Raw genomic sequence first — 25,525 nt, 5'->3', positions numbered from 1 at the left:
GGACCAGCACCACCTCCTCTTGTTCGATGGTTTGAGGAATATATCTTCCAGAATCCAGGATTAAGATTTAGGAGCTCATTTTTATTCCACCTCCTTTCCTGAAAAGTCTGTCTTGCAGAATTGACTAAAAATTAATCTTCACATTAATTCCTAATTATTTTGCAATTCTTTTTGTCAGTTCTTCTTGACCTGCTTTTTTCTTCTTCTTTTCTGACCTCATGACCCAGTCAGCATTTTTGTACAATGGTCAAGTCTTAACTTATCCATTTCTGTATTGCATTTGTGTTTGATATTTCTCATGGGTATTTCATAATTTTCGACCTTACAGTTTGAGTTAAAAGTCTATTTTAGCGCATTTCATCTGTAAAAGAAAACATGCCTAATAATTCTGCACACATGAATATAAGGAGTTTTTCTCTTCCAGCTTTCCTGGACTATTGTATAGCACTCATAAATGATTAAATAAAAAATAATGGTAGTTATTAAGATTTATATGGTTAGGAATTGGTAAAATGTGCTTGGAAAAAAATCACAATAAAACAATGTTTTAATGTTTAAGTTTGGAATATTAACTGACATGAATGAATGCTATATAAATATTGTTCATGTTAACATAATGTTTATAAATGAAATCTTATTGTAAAGTGTTACTAAAGTTATATGTATATATATATATATATATATATATATATATATATATATATATATATATATTGTTCTGTGAATGTGATTTTAAAGTCAAGATGATTCGGATTAACCCTTTAACTGCCATATCCTTTAAAACCTCACTGCCAGAGGGATATTGTGAATGCATGTGCCCGCTGGGCACAGTTTACCTGATGCCACCAGGGTGGCGATGGCATTGGCGGCTTGAGCCCGCCATCGCTGCTTGCAGCTATATTTATTATTCTTCTTCTTCTTCTTCTTCTCCCGAATGAATCGCATTTTTGAGGGCTTTAACATGCTCAAAAAGTCATGAAACTTTGCACACTCGTCAAACCTGGTGAAAATTTTCGTCTGATATAGGATTCAGAAGAGGGTGTGGCAAAATGGCTCGACAGCGCCACCTATACCAAGAAAATCAACAGCCTTCCAGCTATGTTTCACGTACATGCACGAAAATTGGCACACATATGTAACACACCAATACCTACAAAAAAGACTCTTGGAGCGAAATTCTAAACCCAACAGGAAGTCGGTTATTTTTAATATTATGAGCATATTTTGTGTAATTTTTGTCATTTCCATGTGTTGTATTTTAACGAACTCCTCCTAGAGAGTTCTTCAAATCAACACCAAATTTGGTATGCCTAATCTAAAGGCCTTTGCGATGTTAAATTGCGAAGATCCTGACTTTTCGTTGAAGGGCGTGTCCGTGGCGGCCTGGCGAATTTCGATGATTCGCCATGAAAAATGAAGTTCCTATAACTCACACATACAATGACCAATCTGCCCCAAACTTCACATGTTTGATGAGACTCCGAACCTGAACAGATTGACATGCCCATATTCAGTTATAGTCATAGCGCCACCTATTGGCAACAGGAAGTGACATATTTTACGCTGCGACGAACTACTCCTAGAAATTTTATGACATCAATGTCTTTTTTGTGGTCAGTCTAATCTAAAGGCCTGTACGATGTTCAGTTGTGAAGATCTTGAGTTTTCGTTAAAAGGCTTGTTCATGGCGCCGCGACGAAGTTCGATGTCTCGCCATGGGAATAAAAGATGTTATAACTCAGATATAAAATGTCCGATCTTCCCCAAACTTCACATGTGTGATAAGAGTCCTGGCCTGAACAGATCTGCAGGCCAATATTCCACCGGGTGTGGCAGAACAGCTCTATAGCGCCACCTGTACACTTTCAACGGAGTGCGCCTCGAGCTATGTTTCACGTACATGTACAAAAATTGGTATACACATGTAACACTCCAATACCTACAAAAAAGTCTCTTGGTACGAAATCCGGATCCCAACAGGAAGTCGGTTATTTTGAATTTTCCCTTCAAAATTGGTGTTGTTTTTGCCATTTTCAGGGGTTGTACTTTAACGAACTCCTCCTAGAGATTTATTCAGAACAACACCAAACTTGGTCAGTGTAATCTAAAGCCCTTTGCGATAATAAATTGCGAAGGACTTGAGGTTTCGTTAAAGGGCGGGTCCATGGTGGCCTGACAAATTTCGATGTTTCGCCATGAAAAAGGAAGTTGCTGTAACTCAGACATACAATGTCCAATCTGCCCCAAACTTCACATGTTGGATAAGACTCTTGACCTGAACAGATCTACATGCCAATATTCAGTTATAGTCATAGCGCCACCTATTGGCAACAGGAAGTTACATATTTTACACTGCAACAAACTACTCCTAGAAATTTTATGACATCAATGTCTTTTTTGTGGTCAGTCTAATCTAAATACCTGTGTGATGTTTAGTTGTGAAGATCTTGAGTTTTTGTTAAAAGGTGTGTCCATGGCGCCGTGATGAAGTTCGATGTCTCGCCATGGGAATAAAAGATGTTATAACTCAGGCATAAAATGTCCGATCTTGCCCAAACTTCACTTGTGTGATAAGGGTCCTGGCCTGAACAGATCTGAAGGCCAATATTCCATCGAGTGTGGCAAAATGGCTCGATAGCGCCACCTATACACTTTCAACGGAGTGCGTATACACTTTAAACGGAGTACGCCTCAAGCTATGTTTCACGTACATGTACAAAAATCGGTACACACATGTAACACACCAATATCTACGAAAAAGTCTCTTGGTACGAAATCCGAATCCCAACAGGAAGTCAGTTATTTCGAATTTTCTCTGCAAAATTAGTGTTGTTTTGGCCATTTTCAGGGGTTGTACTTTAACGAACTCCTCCTAGATATTTATTCAGATCAACACCAAACTTGGTCAGTGTAATCTAAAGCCTTTTGCGATCTTAAATTGCGAAGATCTTGAGGTTTCGTTAAAGGGCGTGTCCATGGCGGCCTGACAAATTTCGATGTTTCGCCATGAAGTAGGATGTTGTTGTAACTCAGGCATAAAATGTCCAATCCTCCCCAAACCTCACATGTTCGATAAAAGTCCTGCCCTGAACACATCTGAAGGCCAATATTCCATTATAATGATAGCGCCACCTGCTGGCAACAGGAAGATTGGCACATATATGGAATAAACATTGATATATTCTACTTATATTTATGAGTTTAAACGCATATTTCTCACCGTTCACCTATTAACTAAAGCCACTCGCTGTCGGTGAGCCCGGGTGCGAGGGCCCGTTCATCGCTGCTTGCAGCTTTAATTAATTTTACTATCTGATTTAGACATACCATAGAGAAACAGGAAATATATTATTTTAGATGAACAGTTAGTTATACAGTGCAGAAGTATTCAAGAAGGCACATTTCTATAATTCTATACATATCTATAATTTAGATATTATAAACAATGCAACAGCATCATGGGGGAGCGTGATGCCAACCTGTATGTCTACTGACATTTTCTTTTCCTCTATATTTTATTACTATATTGTTGTTTATAATTTAATGGCTGTTCTCTTTATTATTAGTGTTTTTATTACCTTAAATTATATGTCTGCTCTACGTTTGTACTTTTTGTACTGGGAGGTCCTGCTGACACCAAGACACATTTCTTGTGTGATTCTGATTCTGATCATGAGATAGAGAGAGAGAAATCTTTGCCTCCAGAGCACAACGAAAACAGGATGACACAGAGCATGGAGACATCAATGCTAAATATCAAACAGTAGTTTCATCAGAAAAACATGTTTAAACAAGAACATTTTATTCATCTAAATGGGTTATTATAAAAATTAAAAAAAAAGTTGAAAAGAGTCAGGCTAACCTTACTCCACACTTAGCAAATGTATGTTATTTCAGTCCTAAGTGCAATTTTCTAAATCACTGGACAAGCAGAGTACGTTTTGTGTTTTATTTGCTGATGTGGTTCTGTCTCTACCAGGCCTTACTGCAAACAGTACAGTCACAAAAAAAAAAAGAACCCACAACTACTTGATATTTTCCTTGTTTGCGCGTTTTATTGAATAATTAGAGGTAATTTTGTTCACTTTCAGTTCAACTGCATTTAAGTTTTATGTAGGCCAAAACACTGAAAATATACTTCTCACTTGTTGGTTTGAGTAAGCTCTGTAAATCAAAACAACAAAAAAGATTAGTTTTATTCATGGTTAACCTATTAACCAGAAGTTTTATTTGTATAGAATTATTAAAAATAAAACTAAATTAGTTTTAGTTTGATTAATATTTACTATAATTGCTTAAAATAAATGTGCAACACAGTTCTTTAAAAAATTTTCATTTTTTAAAATTTATTGCATTTAATCCACTTAAATTTGTAAAATTGTAGTTAACCTAATCCATTTGTGCTGGGATGACATTAGTAATTTTTGTTGCATTAACTGAAACTGGGCAGCTTTAATCTTCCAAGCCAATTTTATTTCAGTATTTAGTACTATAGTATTCATTTTATTTTTATTTGTAATGCAGCTGAAACATTGAAAATATACATTTTTATATGTCCTGCAGAACAAATACATGTTTGGAATGACATGAGGTGTAAAATTTTGAGTCCAGGCACACTATTCTCTGTTTTGCTCCAGAAAACATGCTAGTCAACAGAGACAACTCTGTTTTTGCAAAAGTCTAGAAGTAAAGAAAGTATGTTTTTGCCCTCATTCTGTGACCAAGTTAATCTTTTTGCACAAAATGAGCAATCACACATGCTAACCGGCAAAACATGCTGAGCCAAAAGTTGAAAGAGCATTTTCTATTCCAGTCTGAATCAAGTATTTGATTAGAGCCTTTTGTTCTTAAGATCCAAAGTCTAATAGCAAGAGCAAACATATAAATTAACAAATGTGCTGCCACCAATGAATGTCAGAATAGGTCAATGCTGCATGATTAGCACTAGATTTAGAACTTTGGGATTGATCTACAAGAGCAAACTGGCCTCGGGTTCACGCAGTAATAAGAGAGACCAGCTCTGTGCATGACTAGTGGAGTAGGTTTATAGCTAAGCAAGTGACCTAGGCAAAATATAGGATTAGGATGTTTTTCTCGCTCACTCATTAATCCCCCACCCCAACCCGTGTTACCTGTAATGAGGTTGTCCACCAGGGTTGTCGGGATACAGAAAACCCCCACCAGAAGGTCGCTCACAGCTAGGTTGAGGATGAAAAGGTTTGTGACTGTTCTCATCCGCCGGTTCTCCAGCACAATGAGACACACCAAGCCATTTCCAACCATGCACAGCAGGAAAATGAAGAGGTAGGCCATAGTCAGGGCGGCAGCCACAGGTAGAGAGTGCTGGTAGTAAGGGTAGTAGGTGATACCGGTGTGGTTGGTGACATTACTGTTGTTTATGTAATCGTTCTGGAGGCTGCTGTTCAAATAGAGTGTGGAAAGCTCCTGTGACATCTCTATTTCTGCTGGCACCTCCGCCATGCTGTCCCACTTGCTATGCGCCTGATGGTGAACACAAATGACACACACACACACACACACACACACACAACAGTAGAGGCAGTTCAAATCAATATAGTCGGAATGGAGACAAAGATGGCTCTTCAGTGTAAAATGCATTTGTGCAAAGAATTTGGATCAGGCTGATGGGAATGTGCAGTCAATTTCAACAGGATGCATCTGATGGATGCCTTAGAGACTGTTGCTCTGATTTTCTGTCATTTTATGCATAGTGAGTTTAAAGCAATTCATGTTGTTAAATGTATGTATCTTATAGACAAAATTGCTTTGGAAATACAATGGACACACGGATGACTACATTTGCTTTTCTAGAAGAAATCGGGAGAGCTTGCAAGGCAGAAAAATGTTTTTCATTAAAGTTCTAATTAAAAAACTGTATTTAATCATCTTTAAAAATATAAACATACAGTTAATACTCTCCATGTGTATTGATGACGCTGTCATTGCTTTCAGTGCTGGAATATTAAACATTCTGTGCAAGTTAACAGCTGAGTGTCATTTTTCATCTGATAGCACACCCAAGACTGAAATAATAATAATAATGATAATAAATAAAACAATTGAAACGGAAATAATTTCAGTAGATGAATAGTGGTTTAGGGCAAACTTCCAGCTAGAATGCCTGAGGAATATCAATACAATACTGTCTTAAATATGAACGCCTGCAGAATTAATTGAAGTGAAATAGTTTGTGTAATGGAATTATAATGGATGTGTTTTTCTTTGTGCTTGTGCAGGTCTGCTTTTTTTTCAGGGACAGACATATACAGACAGTAAAACAATGGCATTCTGAGGAAAGTTGACTGGAGAGATGAAAATGAAATCCATGACCTCGCAACACTAATTGTTCTTCTGTTTTCATTGCTTTTAAACTGATGTTTTAATGTGAGTGCTAAATCTGTGCTTGGAGCATAGATCAAAACAAATAAACTTAACATTAAAATACAGTTATCTAACCACAGAACTGCTATTAATATTGGTATCAAAGACTTAATGAGCACACTGTAACGTTTTGTATGTTCTTGTAATTAAACTCTTTGTTCAGAAAACAAAAAGTTCAGCTTTGAATCAAATGGATATGATTGCCACCCACAAAGTCTCAATTTCTCCAGCCATTAAGGTCCTGAAAACATTTGGGAGCTGTGTCCTGTGGTGCAAAGCTGTTGAGTTGCTGTAAGTCATAATAGAGTCCAGGGTGACATGCTGAGAAGTGAGAAAGTAAACACCCTCAGTGTTCTGTATCAAGCTCTGTCTTAGAACTGAAGACTTGTCACTGTGATTAAGGATGCACTGTCCTCAAGGTCGCTGTAAATGACTAGAGAGTCATTCTCGTTTTTCAGTTTAAAGCTCCGGTATTCTGTCCAACGTTAGAACAAATAAATAAAAAATCCTCACAGCATGCACTGAATATGCTCTATTAATTTTTTTTATAGCATTATTGAATTGATCTGTCTTATTTAACAGAAACTGCAATTCAGATTCAATTTAGATTCAGCTGACTCTCTCCATCTTGCATTGGCCGAAGAGCTTTGATATTCTTTTTTTAAATGTGAGCAATGATTCAGTCAGTTTTAAAGCCTCACTGACAGCTGGGATAATAATAATGCAAGTATTATGGGGTTATGTTTGAAACAATGTAATGTATATTTTGAATGCTTTTATTTCTGTGCTTTTCAATTGCAACTTCTTTTTTGTATTTATAGAAAGCAGCATGGGTTGAAATTGTCTTTGGCTGCTAATATGAACAAATGCAGCAAATAGAGAGAGAAAACGTAATACATTTTTAGGCTGCATTCCTAAAAAAATTCCTCATAGTGAGAGGCATAAGTCTAACATTCCCATCACCGAGGAAAGAGAAAAAACGGAACAAAATGTCTTTCAGATGAAAATTAATTAAATGATGGAATTCAATTACACTAAAGTCTCTGCAACATTGTTTTTAATATTATAATTATTTTTTTAAATATCAGCAACAATTTTATGTAATTCATTCAGTGTAATTTGCTGGTTAATTGAAAGAACACCGACTGTAAAACAATTATCTTCATGTTCTTCAATACTTTTCTATTGTATCTAATGACCCTCAATTAAGCACAAACTGAGTGGAACTGCACCACGATTTCACTTAATTGCATTTGAGTTCGCTTAATTGTCTTGCATCGAATTGATTGTACAAATATTATTTTGAAGCACACTCTTTGTTCTTTTCCTTACCCAAAAGTGTTTGGACACTGATTGATTGCAATTTTCAGACCATTCCATCAATCAACTTAGCGAGTGGTGAACTGTCATGCAGTCTGCCTTCCATTTGGCTTTATGATTCATAGGAAATGTTTCAGACTTACTGGCATTGAAAACCACCTAGAATAATATAATAAGCAGCAAGATGCCCAGCATTAGTAATGTAGCACTCAGGGCTGTTAAAAAAGAAACAGCTTTACCAAAGAATGCCCAGCAAGACACATCACATCAGGCTTTGGCGTTTCAAACTTCCGAAAGACTGATTCTCTTATATTAGCACAGGGCATTACAACGGCAGTATAAAATGTCAATTTATGATTTCAACTTCTGCTAGAACTGTCGGGGGTGAGAAGAAAGCCTGCAGGACTGTAGTCAAGGTTCCTAGAGATTTGCCACTGTTTTGTCATGACACCCCCAGTGCCTCTGAGATCTAAGTGAATTCTTTTACAAAAGCTTTCTTGAAAAATTACTGAAAATATGTGGCATATTGAACAGAAGGCAACATGAGACTGGCTAGGGGGCCAATGCACAAGAGGTTCATTTTCATTTTTTGTCCATCCATTTTTTTTTCTCAGACGTTAGCACCTTTATGTCAACTATACAGACGTGTTACAATGCATTTCTTTTTGTGATATTGTGGAGCAATGGATGAAATAGACCGGTTCTGGATTTTAACATGTCCATGGTAGGTTTGATGGCTGGCCTCGTATTGAGTGGTAGGTATTTAGAAAAGCATGTTCCACTCAACTTCAATGATTCACATTTTGTCTCATCAAAATGTGCCCTTAAAGTTGGGAAGAAGGTGAAACTTTTCTAGTTGTGTAGGGTATGGGCCTTAATTTCTGCATGGCGTTTCATCTGGACATGGTACTTGGTAATGTTATGTGATATATTGTAAAATATTAAGATTTATATAGTATTTAGTATATTGTAGTACAAATCTGCTTATTCAAGTCACAACCTGATCCCATTTAATTGGAATAGGATGATTTTTGTACCAAAAATGGAGAGGTTTATATGTTGCTGCAACAACATGTTTTTAAAGTAGAACATATCCTGCTTTTCCAAGATCACTTACAGGTTTTAACGTGGGTGTCTTTGTGCTTAACTTTCAGCTTACACTTTTGATCTCTTTTTCAACTTGTCAAATAGAGCATTTTTTCTTAGCTACAGTAGGCTGGAGTTTATTAAATATATGACTTTACACAGAGTCATTTGAGATCAGAATTTTATTTTGCACAAACAAAGGCAGGTTCTGTTGTAAGGCAAGTGTGCCTTGTTTTTATGACCTGTATATAGCTTTTAGAGAGTAAGGACAAGACACTCTTAGCAATCTTCATGTACACATCCATTACAAGTTCAATAAACATGCTTGAAAGGATGATATTACTAAATATCTTTGGAAGGCTGAAATTGAAGGCTTTTTTAAACCAAGCACACTCTACAACACTAAAGCTTCCTGTCCTTTTATATTTTAACTGTCTACATTTCAAAACCTTTTGAAATCTGGTTGACCTCTTGTAACCTTTTAAGATTTTTTTTTTTTTTTAACTTGAAAGCTCCAGTCCCAAATCATTGTAATTGCATGGCAGAGTGACCAGAATATTTGAGTATTTTTCTAAACATTTTCTTTTGTGCTCCACAGAAGGAAGAACCTTTGTGAGGTTGAGTAAATGTTCACTTTTTGGAACATATCCTTTGAAACTGAACAAAATTGCTACAAGTGTTCTCACAAAGCCACAACCTCAATGCACTGCTTGACCTTAGTTCAAAGAAATACTAACACTACAACAGAATCAAAATTGGATTCATAGCTTGACCCAAGACACCTCTCATCTGTATTGGTCAGAGCCATCTGTGCACCACAAATTACTTGCACATTCATGGGAAAGGAAAGTGTTGTTTCTTGTCAAAACTGAATTCATTCTCTTGATTTTTTTTGTAACAGTATTTTGTTTTATTCACCTGTTGCTTTGGAGTCACAAAAAAGGCAACCAGAAAGTGAGTTCTTTTGTATGGAGATATGTTTGTATGGTGGTAATTTAATATAACATCTGCTGTCATTTCTAAAAGTAAATGTTAATAAAGTCTTAATTCCCCCTTCCACAACTTAAGGGCTAGTTGCAGAATGTCTTAAATTAATACACTTGTGCAGTATTGCATGCTTTCTAGAATAATAATATCTTCTTCAGTATTATCATCTCATTTCCCAATATTTAACAATGCCTGAATCAATAAATATTTACTTGAGATGCAAAATGAAGATGTGAAGTTTGAAACTGATTTAAATTCTTAAAATAATCTTAAAATAATTCTAAAAAAAAAATATATATATATATATTTTTTCATCAAATTGTATGTGTTTCGTTTCAGTTATCATTAAATCACCTAACTTTACACCCCACCAGTCCTCAGAACACACTTTGTATTGCTCAAGGTTCTCGTTGGTGTCACACTTTTTTTTTTTTTTTTAAGTTCATAGACTTTAGGTTTGTTATACAGACTTTTAGTATGTTTTTCATCAGTTTCCAGTTTCTTTCGTTATGTTGCTTGCTCATCATTTGTAATTATTAGTGTCCAGCTTGGTTTGATTAATCTTCTCGTTTGGTTTGCTATTTTAGTTGCGCTTTCACTGCCAGTTGCTATCCGGTCACCGTTATGATAAGTTGTGTGTACTACAACCTGTCTGCCTGCTTTTGGAGTTATTTTCAAATTTGAGTGTTTATAACTTGACAGTTTGTTGGTTGACTCAGGTCATCCAGTTCAGTAATAATCACTGTATAACAGAGGGGATATTTCTAGTTTCTGTTCATAAACTTTGGATTATTTCAAAGTAGGGCTGTGCAAAAATTTGAATGCGATTTTCATGCGCATCTCATCAGTAAAGATGCTCCTGTAATTAAAAGTATATCTCCAGCACGTGCGTTCAGATCAGGGTTACCAGGTTTTCACAACAAATTCTGCCCAGTTGCTTCTTAAAACTAGTCCAAAACTAGGATGGGAACCTTTCCGGGAGGTTCCCCGATAAAAATTGCTTCCCGGGGGTTAAAATATACTTTTTTTTTTAGAAGTGTTGCCCTGGTAAAATTCGCATTTTAGAGGCTAAATATCACGTTATTTGTATTGGGGTTGCTTCAAACCTTTGAGAAGCAACTGGGCAGGATTGTTGTGAAAACCTGGCAACCCTGATCTGAACGCACGTGCGGGAGATATACTTCTAATTACACGAACGTCTTTACTGATGAGATGTGCATGAAAATCGCATTCGATTTTTTGCACAGCCCTATTTCAAAGTATACATTTTGCAAAACTAAAAAGAAAGTTCAGCATAAATGACTAAATCTTCTAAATGCTGGTCTCACCTCAATCCCATTACCTTGACTCTGCAAATAGCAGAGGCATCTTTCGGTAGTTATTCTATGAAAAGATTTAGTCAAATTTCCAACCAGAACACCATTAGGAATTCAATTCTAAATGCTTGCAGGTGGAGAGGAGGGTAATAGATCTCAGGTGCCTCTAGATGTCTTTAAAGCTTTTGACCCATTACATTCTCAGAATAATCATAAGTGATAGCTAAATATATTTATTTTTTATATTTCATATCTCTTTTTTTATATTTTCAGGAGGAGGTAAAAAGCTTGAAATTATGGAGGTTAGAATAATGAATGGCCACATGGCTTGTGTCATCCCCAGAGAAGATGGTAGCTTTCGCAACTATGCATGGGTGTGAAAAATGAAAATACTTTTTTAGTTACTACTAATGCAAAATTTAATGATGCGGCTGACATTTTTGTTGTTGTTGTTTAGTTGATTTAGCCATTTTGAACAAGCATGTGCCTTGGTGGTACAATGATACAATAATGACAATAAAACTGCATTTTGGATTCTTGTATCTTGACTTGAAAATGAAGCTCCAATGAGTTAAAAGCTTAGTGATGCCATCAACATATATGAAAAGACTTGTTAGTGTTAGGTTGAGAGAATGTAGGGTCCCACTGTATATTAAGTGGCCTCAATAACTATGTATTTACATTTAAATTGATCATTTGGTACAATGCACATATTGTGTACATACTGTACATGTTTTTTATATTTTACTTATAATTTAAAAATATCTGAATGTAATTACATATGTAATTAACTTCTTAGAATCAAACCGGCCATTTTTTGCTACTGTGCCTGTAGTGATTTTTGCACTTATTTGCTAGAACAGGAATAAGCATCAAAACAAAACTGAATTAAACAGTGATTGGGGAGATCAGTTTGATGTTTTTTTTTTTTGGCTGCTGCTTCTCTTGCCCTCCTCATGAAATTTCACTGACTGTTGCTCATCACTGCTCTCTTGCTAGTCAGGAGAGAACACTCATCTGATGACAAAAAAAGGTTTCTCAAAAATGTGTGAAAAATCTAAAATTAAAAATCTAATTTCATCATAGTTTGGGTGAACTAATAAATAAAAGGAACGTGGTTGGGAACTACTGCTCTACAGTATGTAACGCATGCTATCACTGTATGTCCCCTGTGCATAATTTGCTGGTCCACCCTTTATCACTCTGCGAGTCATTCTACGATCCCCTCTGCTTCGGCATTTCCACAATAATGCACATGCCTACAGATTTCCGCTCTGTCTGATACTCATAGGATTTGTATAGCAGTCCAAGGACTCTATGCCAGAATTACACTCAGCATCTGATAAAAAAAAAATCATGGCATATTTTTATGGACCAAAAACCCTGTTTCTGCTCAATTTTTTTATCTTGTAAGGCAGGTGTCAAACTCAATTCCTGAAGGGCCGGAGCCCTGCAGAGTTTTGTTTCAACCCTGCTCCAACACACATACCATTTAGTTTTAAAATAAGCCTGAAGGACTTGATTAGTTGGATCAGGTTTGTTTAATTAAGGTTGAATCTAAACTCAGCAGGGCTCCAGCCCTCCAGGAATTGAGTTTGACACCCCTGGCTAAGATTATGCAGAACACTGATGGCCGTAATATAATGACAGTGGACAAGTCCTGTGTCATGTGTTAATGCCACACATAGGCTATCTAAATTATCAGAGAGAATTAATACTTTGGTTTAGATTTGATTTAATTTTTTTCATTGATGATGGATTTTCATTTCAAACTCCAACTCCAAGACCACTTGTTCGAAAGCTCTATTCAAGTATCAGTGTCTCTTTGCAGCTCTCTCATCTTTTGATTAGTGCGGCAGTTTCTGATTTCTATATCCATTGCGATTTCTTTCCTGAGTTCATCTATTCCCTCCTTCAGAATCAATTCACTGAAGCATAACTCAAGCATATCCATATGTACCTCATTCAAAACAATGAACTGGAGCTAAATTATTACCAAATAATCTGAGGTATATATTCTGTCAGGTTGTGACTGCTTGATTTTGCAGAATTTAGCAACCTCGCCAAAGGTTTCATTGATGGAGCTCACCTGTTATTAGAAAGTCATGTTGACAATTAGAACTCGACATGACTTTCTAATAACAGGTGAGCTCCATCAGTGAAACCTTTGGTGAGATTGCTAAATTATAGTAGAGTTTATATTCAAAAGAAAGCAAATGTAATACTGTAAAGAATTCAATCTTTTCATTGTACAAGGTATTTTAGATTGCTGCCCAGCAGACATCACCCAAACACCACTTTATATCTTAGAGTATCCCATGGAAATGGAATGTGAAACACTAATTATGATGGTATGAGGGCTTTGTTATGTCAGTGACTCTAATACGTAAATTACATATTTCATAGGACTTGCATGCTTTATGGTCTGACTGACAGACCTGGAGCACTATCAAATATTCCCAAAAAGGCAATGGATAAAGAGCTTTCACTGAAATACATGACACCAGTTTGTGATCCTGGCTAAATCCATACTTTAGGGCATTTGCTAAATCATTTCTCTAAAGAATATTTTATACTTACTCTGACTTAACTGACTTTTCTGTCTTGGCATTGAGCTGAAGTAAATTATTCAGTTTATTGGAAGTAAAACCAGATTGTCTTACCATAGGGAGATGAGAGCATCTGTATTACTATTGTAGAAAGCGTAATGGTAAACTTAGATCATGTGAGCCTTAATAACCAATCACATAGAGCCTTGACATCACTGAATTTCAATCAGAGATGTGCAACACTCAGTCGCCATTTAAGGATACCATAGGAATGAATGAGAAGTGCCATAAGCTGAATCCCACCTGTCCCAAAATTCAGTGACTTTTCTTATAAAACTGTATTTTTGGTGTTATAAAAATAGTTCAATCCAAAAGTATTGTTTAGTTTAAAACATGTTAAAGATTAGCCGACAGGCTGGCGATTCATTAAATGATAAGCCGTTTCCTCCATTGACATCCATTCAAAATAAACATCCTCTGGTCTCCTTTCCCATGTACTGCCAAAGCGGAAGTGTTTGCATTATCCATTATGATTTTTTGGCTAAAGGTTGCAGGTCTGTCTTCTAGTTGCTTTGGTAAAACCAAAGTCCCTTTAAGGCAAGTCATGTCACTCGGTGGCCGTATTTGGAACTCCTCTCAGGCATGCAAGTTGCAGCTCCTATCTGGCCCTGTCCCAAATGGCACCCAAAACCCTCATGGTCTTCCTCTGAGTCCGCACTTCTGTGACATATAATACTGCTTTGACTTTCAGCTAGAAGTCTGCTGTGGTGCTCGCCCCAGTGTGGGCTTGGCAAAAGTGTGAGGGTGCATAACGGCCTCAAAGGGGGAGCTCGCAAGCACCATTCTGAACGCTGAAATGACAAATGGGACACCCTACGGTCTCATGGACTTAATGGAGACATGCACATGGGGGCCATTGTAAGTCCGTAAGACCGCAAGTGCACATGAAGTGTTCCATTTGGGACAGGGCCTCTCTGTGAATGGGGAAACATCAAATTCTCCAAAATTGTTCACTAAGCTTATGATTAAATTTCGTATTAGAAATCACCAATGAATTATTACAACAATTGTATCATAAATGTTGTTTATTTTGCTCAAATAGTGTTAAAAAAGCTTATTTTTCAGGCAAGATCAGCCAGTGCTTGGTTTTTTCCAAAGCAGTACATGTTTGAGGGTAGGTTCTTCAGTATAAAGTGCTTGAGGTGTTTGAGGGTAGGTTCTTCAGTATAAAGTGCTTGAGGTGTTTAAACAAACATAATGCTGTTGTTATTCAAGGTCTCTCTCAGACATTGTGTGTACTACAACTAAGTCCAGTTCTTTTCACAGTCTCTCACAGCAAGAAATACAGACACTTTGGAGAAGGTGATGAGTTCTGCAGCTACAAGAAAACGCAGCTCTGCTTAGCAGAAAAATAAACTTTTTGTTGTTGTTTGTTTCTACTGATGGACACAGAGACTTTAAGATATAGTTCTCTCAAAAATTTAAATTCTGTATTTTATAAATTAAAATGGACCCTTATGTTGTTCAATAGGCGTACGTCTCTGGTTCATCTTTGAAATGCAAATTAAGATATCTTAAATGAAACCTGTGAGATTTCTGTCCATCCATTTAAAGTTTAGATAACCAAAACTTAGAATATCAGGTTGTAAAGATGTTTTAAAAGTATTCCATATGAAACTTTTCTGACACCTATTTGTCTACTATTTTTTGTATCTAGTCCCTAGTTTTTAAAATGGTGTTAATGGATTTAATGCCCTTTGTAGAGAATAGTAATAAGTAGAAAGTTACAATAAGCATTGTAATAAGAATTGTAAGTGTTTTTCTTTAGGGAGGGAATGTTGTGGCCTAATGGTTAGAGAGTTGGACTCCCAATCGAAAGGTTGTGAGTTCGAGTCCCGGGCCGGCAGGAATTGTGGGGAACATGTACAGCTCTCTCTCCACCTTCAATACCACGACTTAGGTGCCCTTGAGCAAGGCATTGAACCCCCAACTGCTCCCCGGGCGCCGCAGCATAAATGGCTGCCCACTGCTCCGGGTGTGTGTTCACAGTGTGTGTGTGCGTTCACTGCTCTGTGTGTGTGCACTTCGGATGGGGTAAAAGCAGAGCATTTCATGTCACATTCACTTTCACTTTCATTTTAGAAAACTATAATTTAAAGCATAATATTGTACTTTTTACTGCACTATGTGTCATATTGAATATCATTTAATACTAAATTATATTAGAAATCTATTACTTTCTTTTACTGAAAAGTAATCCAAAGATTTACTTGAGTACAAGAAAGTAATACATTTCTTTTAATGGTCTTAAGTATTAAAGGTAAAAAACACAACATCTTTAATTTAAGAAATGTAGTGCATTAAAAAGTATGACATTGTGCTTTGTAATGTAGTAAAGTTTTTCAAAGAAAAACACTGATAAATTACAGATACTTTTTAAATTGACTTGAGATAAGTAAAAATACTTCACTACAGTCCACCTCTCAATAAGATACAGTTAACATATCCTTACTGATCCTTTTAATCTTTTGCTGTTTAACTTGTATATACATTATGTTGCAGTCCTAATGCAATCACGCAACCTACAGACCATGCAGGGTTTTTTATGTGAAGAGATATAATTGCTTTATATGATAAACATATTTAATTTAGGCTTTTATTCACAAATAAACACACATGAATATTATATGGATTTATTTTATGGCATCTTTATTTCCTTTTTTGTATCTACTATGTTTACATGCTGTCAGTGGAGGGAAAGAAAGGTTTCATGTTTCATAAAAAAATAGGTTAATTTGTGTTTTGAAGATACTAATGAACTACAAGAGAGTGTGTAAATGATTATGATGATGATTTCACTGACAATCTATAAGGAGTTTATAAAGTTGACCTTGCATTCTAATGTATTTTCTCCAAGACTCTTTTTTTTTTTTTTTAAGTTAAAGCAAGTTAATCCGAAATTTGAGTGGCTTTTTTTCAATGGCACATAGACGTTAAATTTCTTGGATGACCCTTCTATTCTGAAAAGTTTTACAGCAATTTTAATTATTAACTGTTATACATTCTTCTTCAAATTTCTATGCAATGCTAAAAGTCTAATTTGGTCAAGATTTGAAGATTTCACTGTGATATACTGAACATTTTCAAATGTCTGACTCTAAAGAGTGAAAAAGCTGTATTTTTTTAAAACAGTAATTCAATTAAATTTAACAGTAAAATTCTGAAGGTGAAGAAATCGCTTTATGTACAATTTTGATGTGTATTTATCTGGATAACTGAATTAGAAATTTGCAAAAAATATAGTTCATCCAAATAGAATTAGTGATATAATTATGTAAAAAAAAGTTTATATGTTGTTGAAAGTGAATTTTATAATTTCAGCTGACTATAGAAATTTAATTTTAGTTGAGAAAAAAATAAACTGATTGCTTGTTACAAGCTGAAGCTATTTGCTTGCTTGTTTGTTTGATCCAACAAAACATTTCTTGGTTTTGTTTGGAGTTATAAAAAAGAAAATAAGAAAACACAAGGAAGAGACATGAATTAATGAAAGTAGATGTTGTTGAAAAATCTTATGTGGAACAGCTATTTAATTACATACACAAATATTGTAGGGCTACTAAATCAGAAATCATCCATAGGCACATGTCATACAGAGAATTCAAACTCAAATGCACCAATGACAGCTGTGTTTGCAATTCTAAAGATACAGCAATAATCACTTTGACTGATATTTGTACTTCAGTGTTCATTTGTTCTTCAATACAAGCTGTATGGCTACTGATAAATAAAACTATTTAAAGGCATCCACATTTTGAAAATCCTAAAAATGTGTAGTTTTTGGTCACTAGTTTGACATGTTCACTGACAGCTGATTAATGGCCATTGCAAATTTGACATCCGATGAAATTCAGGCAGTATCAGAAGATTTTCAGACAGTCCTGCAGTGATGATGAATGTCACCTCCTATGATGAATGTCAAACTGTCTTGTGCCATGATCAGAATTAATAAACTCAGGTGCTCTCTCTTCAAATACTCCAGTATTGCCAGCATTCATATATATTTAATCAGGGCTTGAAATGCACAACTCATTTATTTATTTATTTATATTAAATAACGCCAAAGACCACTAAATCGCCTGCCTTTACTACTATACAGATCCATTCAGAATTGCTAAATCTCTGACGGTCTGACCACCTCATAATCAGCGTTCATTATAAAACACTATTGCTTTTAAGCCAAATACACGCTGAAAATAATAATTTTACTGGACGTGAGTGACTATTCTCTTGACAATCACTTATGAAATCGGCTGAGTTTTCACTAGCCTAGTGCTGTTTTGAACTTACTATTTTAATTCGTTGACTGGATCCTATGGCTTTCAGGAGTTTACGGTTTAAAATTATGTGATCCCAAAAGCCTGTTTCTTTTCATTTTAAGATATTATTTTCATTCTAAAATACTGATTCAAATTAGTAATCAATAATTAATTATTATTCTACTACTCTGCGTGCATCCCCTGACATGCTCTCACGCCCCACACACTCCGTTTACGTTCCTTAATGTGATGTCGAGATGAGAGGTGATTTATATAGTGTTCTTTCATATCATACATGGGATCACCCAGACCCTGGTGCTTTTTTCTGAGTACCGGCAAAGTCAGAAGTGCAGCACAAAAAGTGCAGGTACTCTGAAAGGCTAAAATATTGAAGGTACTGTGGCCCACTTCAAGCACTGCTTTTAATGATAGCCAACAGGGCCGCTGCTGGCCAAATGTGTGCCCTAAGCAGGATTGTATTGTTGTGCCCCCCTTCCTCAAATATCATGGGAAAAAAAAAACTACTATAGGGGTCAAAATAAAACTTTAGTAAAAGAATAAAAAAAAAAATACCTTATTTACATAAATTTGATTATTTACAAATTACAAGTGTAGCTCTGGACATTTACCTATGGCTATGACTTTATTAAGACTCTAATCTATTTTATAATCTCAAGCGTTCAGAAATCATGCAAAAGAAAATTAAGTAGTTTTACTATGATAAAAACCATGGTTTATTTTTCTAAGGGTTGTTATGTCCACATGTTTTTTTGTTGAAGAAATTATAGGGGCTGTGTCATCTATAGAAAAAAAAAGGTGGCCAAAAATGAAAGATTACATGAATATTTGAATTTAATGTTTGGCCAATAGCCTAAACAAGGTACTAAAAGCATAGCAGCAGCAATTACAGTTTTATTAACCAATCATTATTGTCTCATTGTTTTTTATATAATGCATTTTAAGTCATTTTATAGGCTATTGATGGCTTAGTTCTGTTCATTAAAACTCGTTATTAACATCAACAGACAAAAAAGTTTCACAGGAATGTGCCTGTGCCTTGTTATTAACTAAATGATTTGCAATTTATTTTAATACATATAAAAAATGCATAAGGTTGACACCTAAATGAACACATTACAGTTGTTTTTATGACTGTAAGTATTTTTCCTCAAATTCTATTGAGCTTTAAATTTGGGTTTGAGTCCATGAGATTGTGAAAAAGTAGCATCATTTACATATGATTTACAGTTTATTTTAATAAATACTTAAATATAAAAGGTGTGCATTATAGATGACACCTAGATTAACAGTTTACAGTTGTTTTATTTAATGTAAGTCATTCACCTCAAATGCTATTGACGTTAGAAATGTGTATATCAATATCGCATGTAACTTTAGAGACGTTCCCTAAATTTGCCAATATCGAACGTCCACCGTCAAGTCAACTTTATGCCGTTTTTTTTACTTTCTGCCATTTTCATCTCTCTGCACCAGGATTGCTGATGTATTTTGCACGGGCATAGATGTTCAGCCATCAATTATGAGCATTCACCCGCATTTTGAATGGATTATAGCCCAAAGCTCGCTAAGTGCGCTTCCTTATTAATCACTAAAAAGCTGTCACACTTTGTTCATCGCGATCTCACAAAGTTCTGTTATGACCAAAGGATCTCTCTACACTGTGCGATCAATCTTTTGTGTGTAGGCTACACGCTGAGTGTTAAAATGATAGGATTCGATTGGGCACGGAATAAAACTGGTTTGTGTTGGAGCCTTTAGGTATGAAGCAGCCATGAGGATGATGAAATTGTTTTCATTTGAGCAAAGTTGCTTTAAGTGTTTTTTTTTTGTATTTTTTTTGTATTGAATATGTAATAAATAAATAAATAACGTGGTAACATCTAATTTATTTGATTTTATTCAACCCAAAATATTAACCTAAATCTATGGTTTCTGGGATAGAATGAAATTTAAGAGTTAGCTCAGTCAGATATAGCTCCCTAAGATAACATTTGCAGATTAGCGCTTCTTAATACTAATTCTTAATAGTGTACCATAGATTCTCTCTCTCTCTCTCTCTCTCTCTCTCTCTCTCTCTCTCTCTCTCTCTCTCTCTCTCATCATGTTTTTTTTTTTTGGTCATTTTGCAGCCACCCTCCAGTGCCCCAGCCTAACCCACCTCCCCCTCCCCCAAACACATACACACACTATTTAAAATGTTATTGACATGTCCCTGCCAACAGCGTTACCAAAGGTATATGAAGCAGATAAACTTATTTTTATGTGATTATTATGTTATCATTGTGTCAACAATTGGCAAACAGTCATTATAAATGGGTTCGGATCCCAGGAAACGCAAGAATTGACAAAAATATAAATGCAATGTAGCCTATGCAGTACTATCGCTTTGGACAAAAGTCTCTGCCAAATGCACAGATGTAAATGTAAAAAATTAGCTCTGCATATCAGTCAAATAATCAGTATGTATTGGTAATAATAACATTGCTCAGCTCAAAATATAAACAGTCATATGAGGTAATTTGCATGGAAGTTGATTGTGACGGATGAAGCCAGTAATGAGAAAGTTGTGAGACGGCAAAGCGCAATTTACCTGAAACAAGCACAACTGCAACTTTTGAATGTGTCGCTAGACGACTATTCTGCATAAAACCATCAAAGCCCTCTTCATTGACCAACTTAAATTAATACCAAAACGATATATCAAGCCATTAAAAAGAAATGTTACTCGCAATGGCTCGCTGTTGCAATTTTGTCTGTATATTGTAACTGTTCCTATTCAAATAACCCCAAAATAAATGCATAAAGCATAAAAAATGTAATTATCTATAAAACTTACCTGCAAACGAGGACGGCACACTTTTCACTCCTGCGCCCTGGTGTCACTCAATATCTTTAGGCTGCTTTTAACAGCAGCTTTAAAAAAAAAAATACCGAATGTCTTCAGTGTCTTGGCGGTTTACAATCAAATGTATCTGTCGCCACGTTCATAAATGAACTAGTGTGACTAAGAAAGCTTGAAGGACAGCTAGTGATCTGGTCGCTTTAAGGGCATCTCCGATGATCAGCTTTGCGCTCCCGGTGAAGCTCTGAGTCAACAAGTAGCGCGCACAAGAGAACCCTTTCCATCACACTCACAGCTTCTCTCAGCCCGTTCACGCGCTGTCTCACGTCCACGCCACGTCTGCTGCTCCCACTGTCTCACAACACTGAGCGAGACAGCACTGTGTCATCAAACACCAGCACACACATTCTTTTCAGGTTTAATAAGTCGTTTGGTATGCTGTATCGTGGTCATTCAATGTCTTATCCCATGGCTTAAAACATTGGACAAAATATTTAATTTGGGTAGGCCTAATACTTGTTTTAATTTATATTATACAAATATAGACATCCATGAAACATACATATACATACATATATATATATATATATATATATATATATATATATATATATATATATATATATATATATATATATATATATATATATATATATATATTATTTAAGTGGAAATCATTTGACTAAATGTAAACTTGACTGACTGCTTCATTTCGGGTACTTTCGTTTCTGGAAGAAGACACGCTGAGAGGAATGAGACAGAATTTACCTCAGAAGAAGAACGTGACCTCCTAAACATAGCCTGATGAAAATGCTGATATAAGAAGAAAATTTCAGACAGGACTTTTGCATCTGAACTCTTTAAATACATTAGCAGACAGAACAAGTTCACTGTTCATAATGCGGGAATATGAATGTATCTCAGAGGGGAACTGACTGTCTTAAGAAAAAGTTTAGATATATAATTAATATGTAATATGATATGTAATCAAGGAAGCAGTGCATCGCTTTTGTTCCGTAAGCGCCACCTGCTGACAGAGAGTGAATTAGCATTTTCATTTGGCCCATCTGCTGTTTAGTATGTTTTGTGTAGCCCAATTTTACAAAGCTAAAGTCAGACCAACTAACTTCTTCATGCAATCATATTTTCATTTTTTTCTTGTCTTTCGCTTAAAATACATAAAAAAATAATTATTGGGTTCTGCCAAGAAAAAAACTAGGATCGGTGCATCCCTAAATTTATAAATGTTTTGAAATGAAAAATTTTAGATTTAAATGTTAGTATTGTAGCTGCCTTTGGATGATAAAGTTCTCTATTTAAATAGATAGATGAGTTAATGTCAGTTTAGTTATTTATTTTGCAACTGTCTTATTTATTCTATATGTAATTTGTATTATGCCATAAAGCTATGCAGTTTCTGTGTGTGAATGATTGTTGGTGGAATTGGCTGCGATGCAAGGAGCACCAGCTAAATCTTGCCAGGGCAACAAATCAGTTAGGGCCGGCCCTGGCTGAAACACCAGAGTTTTGTTGTTCAGTGTGCGCACTCGCTGCTGAATTCTGCCCTCTCCCAAATTTTCTCCTCATAAACCACACAGTGCAGATGTACATGTGATGTATATATAAGAGATTTATTAATCATAGCTTCAATGAATATAATGGGATTAAAAAAAAAAAAAGAAAGTCTATAAAATTGCTCTAGGTGGAAGTCAGTGATGACATTCATGATAAATGTTCGCTCTTTTTGTTTGGCTGTTGTTTTAATAACCGAGTAAATGTAAGAATTAGCCTATAATTAGTAACTCTCTCTCTCTCTCCACACACACACACACACACACACACACACACTCCAAATCACACACACACACTCCAAATCTTCCAATCCTACTGTATGATACTGTATGTGTACACATTGAACACAGCTGTACAGTTGACTCATTTGGGGCCAAATTTCTTTTTATTTTTGATACATTTGTATTTTTGAAAGAGGCCTATACAAAATATGTATATATATTATTTTGATGAATTTGTCTTTTATCAGATTTATCAATTGATATAACTTCTATTTGTGCTGGTCAGTTATCAACAACAAGTTTTTCTTTTCATAAAACTTGAGAGCCCTGTAAATATATTAGCACCCACACCAGTGGACAATATTGTCTGTTTATTCTAAGCTCACGCTCGTCTGCCTCTTTAAATTCTTGAGCTAATTATAGCAGAATGGATTCTGATTGGGTGTCAATGTTTTTATTGTTCATCAGCTGGAAAAAATAATAATTCTGAAAAAGTGATTCCAGTGGTACAATTTCTTTGTGCTTTTGTCGTTATAGCTGGGATGTGGTCTCTGTTATTCTTTAATACTGAGAACCATTTTTAGAACTATACCTTTATCGTACGCTTTATAGTTATCATCTTTACACTGTTAAGCTGCCTTTCCACTGTCTCTGACATTTGGATATGCATTTCTCCCCCTTGCCACAGTTGCACAGAACTTTCAAACTGGTCATGAAGCAACCCTTAACCTTGTCTTATTCACCATGGTAAAATGTATAATTTTAAAGGGGTCCTGAACTGAAAAATCTATTTTCCCTTGATCTTTTGACATATGCCTAACAGGTCAATGTTCTATAAAAACATCAGGTCTGGTCAAATCTTTCTCATTAGTTTAAAAACAGCTTTTACTGAAACCAAGCTCAGACTCGTTTTGGAATGTGCCACTTTATGACATAGTAGTGTCGCTAAGCACCGCCCCCACAGGAGATGATCAACATCTGCTTCTACATCACTGTCTATTTAGCTGTTAGATATATACTGAGTGTTTATACATTTTTAACCCAAATGACCCTTGTTTCAGAGTATGTCACAGAAGTGTAATAGTGACGTTTGCAGAATCACAGAACCCTTACGTCACAGCAGTCTCAGGACAGCAGCGCCAGGCCGGAAGTGGGCAGAGTTAAGTTATATATATATTCGTACACATTATCACACATAAATATTAAAATATAACAAAAATAAAACTAAATAAAATAAAACAAACAAATGTTAATGCAATGCAGGCACACATTTAACAATTATAACAATTGGCAAAAGTTAAAGAAACCTACAATAAATAAAAACTTTAGAAACATGCTATTCTTTTCGAAGCCCCTTTTGTCCATGCACTCATGGAGAAAAATGTCCATGTCATCCTTGAACTGGAATTGGAACACAAAAGGCTCTTTGGCCAGTTGTTTGTCATTGGGCATTTTGGCCTGTGAAAGCTGAAAAAGAGCTTTCTTCTGTTCTTCCTCTTTCAGTTCGAGGAAACTCAACTCTTCCACAACTCTGCCATCCAGCTGCAGTGTGGAGGTCTTTTGGTATCCTTGGCTCCTGAATGAGGTGAACAAACAAATGGAATGAAGTGTTGGAAATATATTCAACAATACTGTGCATTCAGTAACTTATAATAAAAAACTAATGTGTTTTGTCAGGATGTAGCTATCAAGTAAAATTATTATCAAACTGGCAAATAAGGAAAAGCAAATAATGATCTATCATCAAATTATTTAAATCCAAATTATCTTTTTAAACTGACTTACAGCTGTGAAATCAAATAGCATCTCAAAGACCAAGTACTGTACAGAGCATACTGTAAAGAAATAATAACAATTCAATACAGAGGTCAAGGAAAGCACTTTTGTTGTTCCATTCTAATGAAAACAAAGTTACACAGACACACGTACATTAATTAAAAGCCAGCCATCATTTGTGGAACATTCTAAAATAATAAAATACCATTCAGTTATTCCTGGAAAGGATATGACAACACCCCATTTGTATTAGTACATTTGTTTTATGAAAGCCTCGTAAATATAACCATGTTTTTGATCATCTTCCATTTTCCTGAGATAATTCTTCAAGTCATTTTACTGCAACAAAGAGTGGAAACTCTTGCAACAAGTGCTGCATTGCTACACATGAGGTAACACGGATGCATTCTTAATTGTAAATCTAAAATCCACATAACACATAGCTCAGAGTCAGACAATCTAACCAACTTAACAACATACCACAATCAACCAAGTAAAATCACAAACCATAAATGTGTAAGGTAAGTGAGAATCCATTTGTAAAATGTCAGCAGTCGCGATAAAATGACTTCATCACAAGACTCATTTACAAAGAGCTTGGAGCTACATTTAATTAGATTAAGCATGAATTAATCAAAGACCAATTAAATACTCTTATTTAATCCCATGCCCACTTTCGGCCTGAGGCTGCTAACCTGTGCTGCTGTCCTGAGACTGCTGTGACGTAAGGGTTCTGAGGTTTTGCAGCTAGATATATCTCGCAGTGTCCATCTGTCCATCATTTTATTTTAATAATTGGAACTGTTAGCTAATCATAGCAGTGGGTGTTTACTTGAGTCTGCAAAGAGGTTCAAAAACAGGACAAAAATAGACCATTTAAATTATGATGTTTTTTTTAAATGCAAAATCATACTAACATTATAAGTGTACGTCAGAGAACATTATAAAATAATAAAAAATGCAGTTCATGACCCCTTTAATGAATATAATGAATGTATTATATCAATACAAAACAAATGACACCCAAAATAAAAACAGTAGGTTTCTATGATCAACGTACCTTTCTGCCATAATTATTCTAAAGCGCCATTTTACAGAAATAATGCTTAATGAT

The 25,525-nt window shown here is 35.5% G+C and overlaps 1 protein-coding gene across 1 annotated transcript in view; it reads right to left on the bottom strand.

Moving 5' to 3' along the window:
- npffr1l2 (neuropeptide FF receptor 1 like 2) overlaps positions 1–21,071 on the bottom strand; it is a 36,049-nt gene extending 14,978 nt beyond the window's left edge. The window contains exons 1-2 of the mRNA XM_026241930.1: positions 20,837–21,071; positions 5,133–5,502 (exon numbers count right to left, since the gene is read on the bottom strand). Of these exons, the coding sequence (XP_026097715.1) occupies positions 5,133–5,481 (349 nt within the window). The 5' untranslated portion in view covers positions 5,482–5,502; positions 20,837–21,071. The remainder of the gene's footprint in view (positions 1–5,132; positions 5,503–20,836) is intronic.
- Between the last annotated feature and the right edge of the window lie 4,454 nt (positions 21,072–25,525).

Source organism: Carassius auratus, chromosome 5, assembly GCF_003368295.1.
Source record: "Carassius auratus strain Wakin chromosome 5, ASM336829v1, whole genome shotgun sequence".
NCBI classification, from domain to species: Eukaryota; Metazoa; Chordata; class Actinopteri; order Cypriniformes; family Cyprinidae; genus Carassius; species Carassius auratus.
Note: the sequence above shows the minus strand (reverse complement) of the source record. Positions and strands in the feature narration are given on the sequence as shown.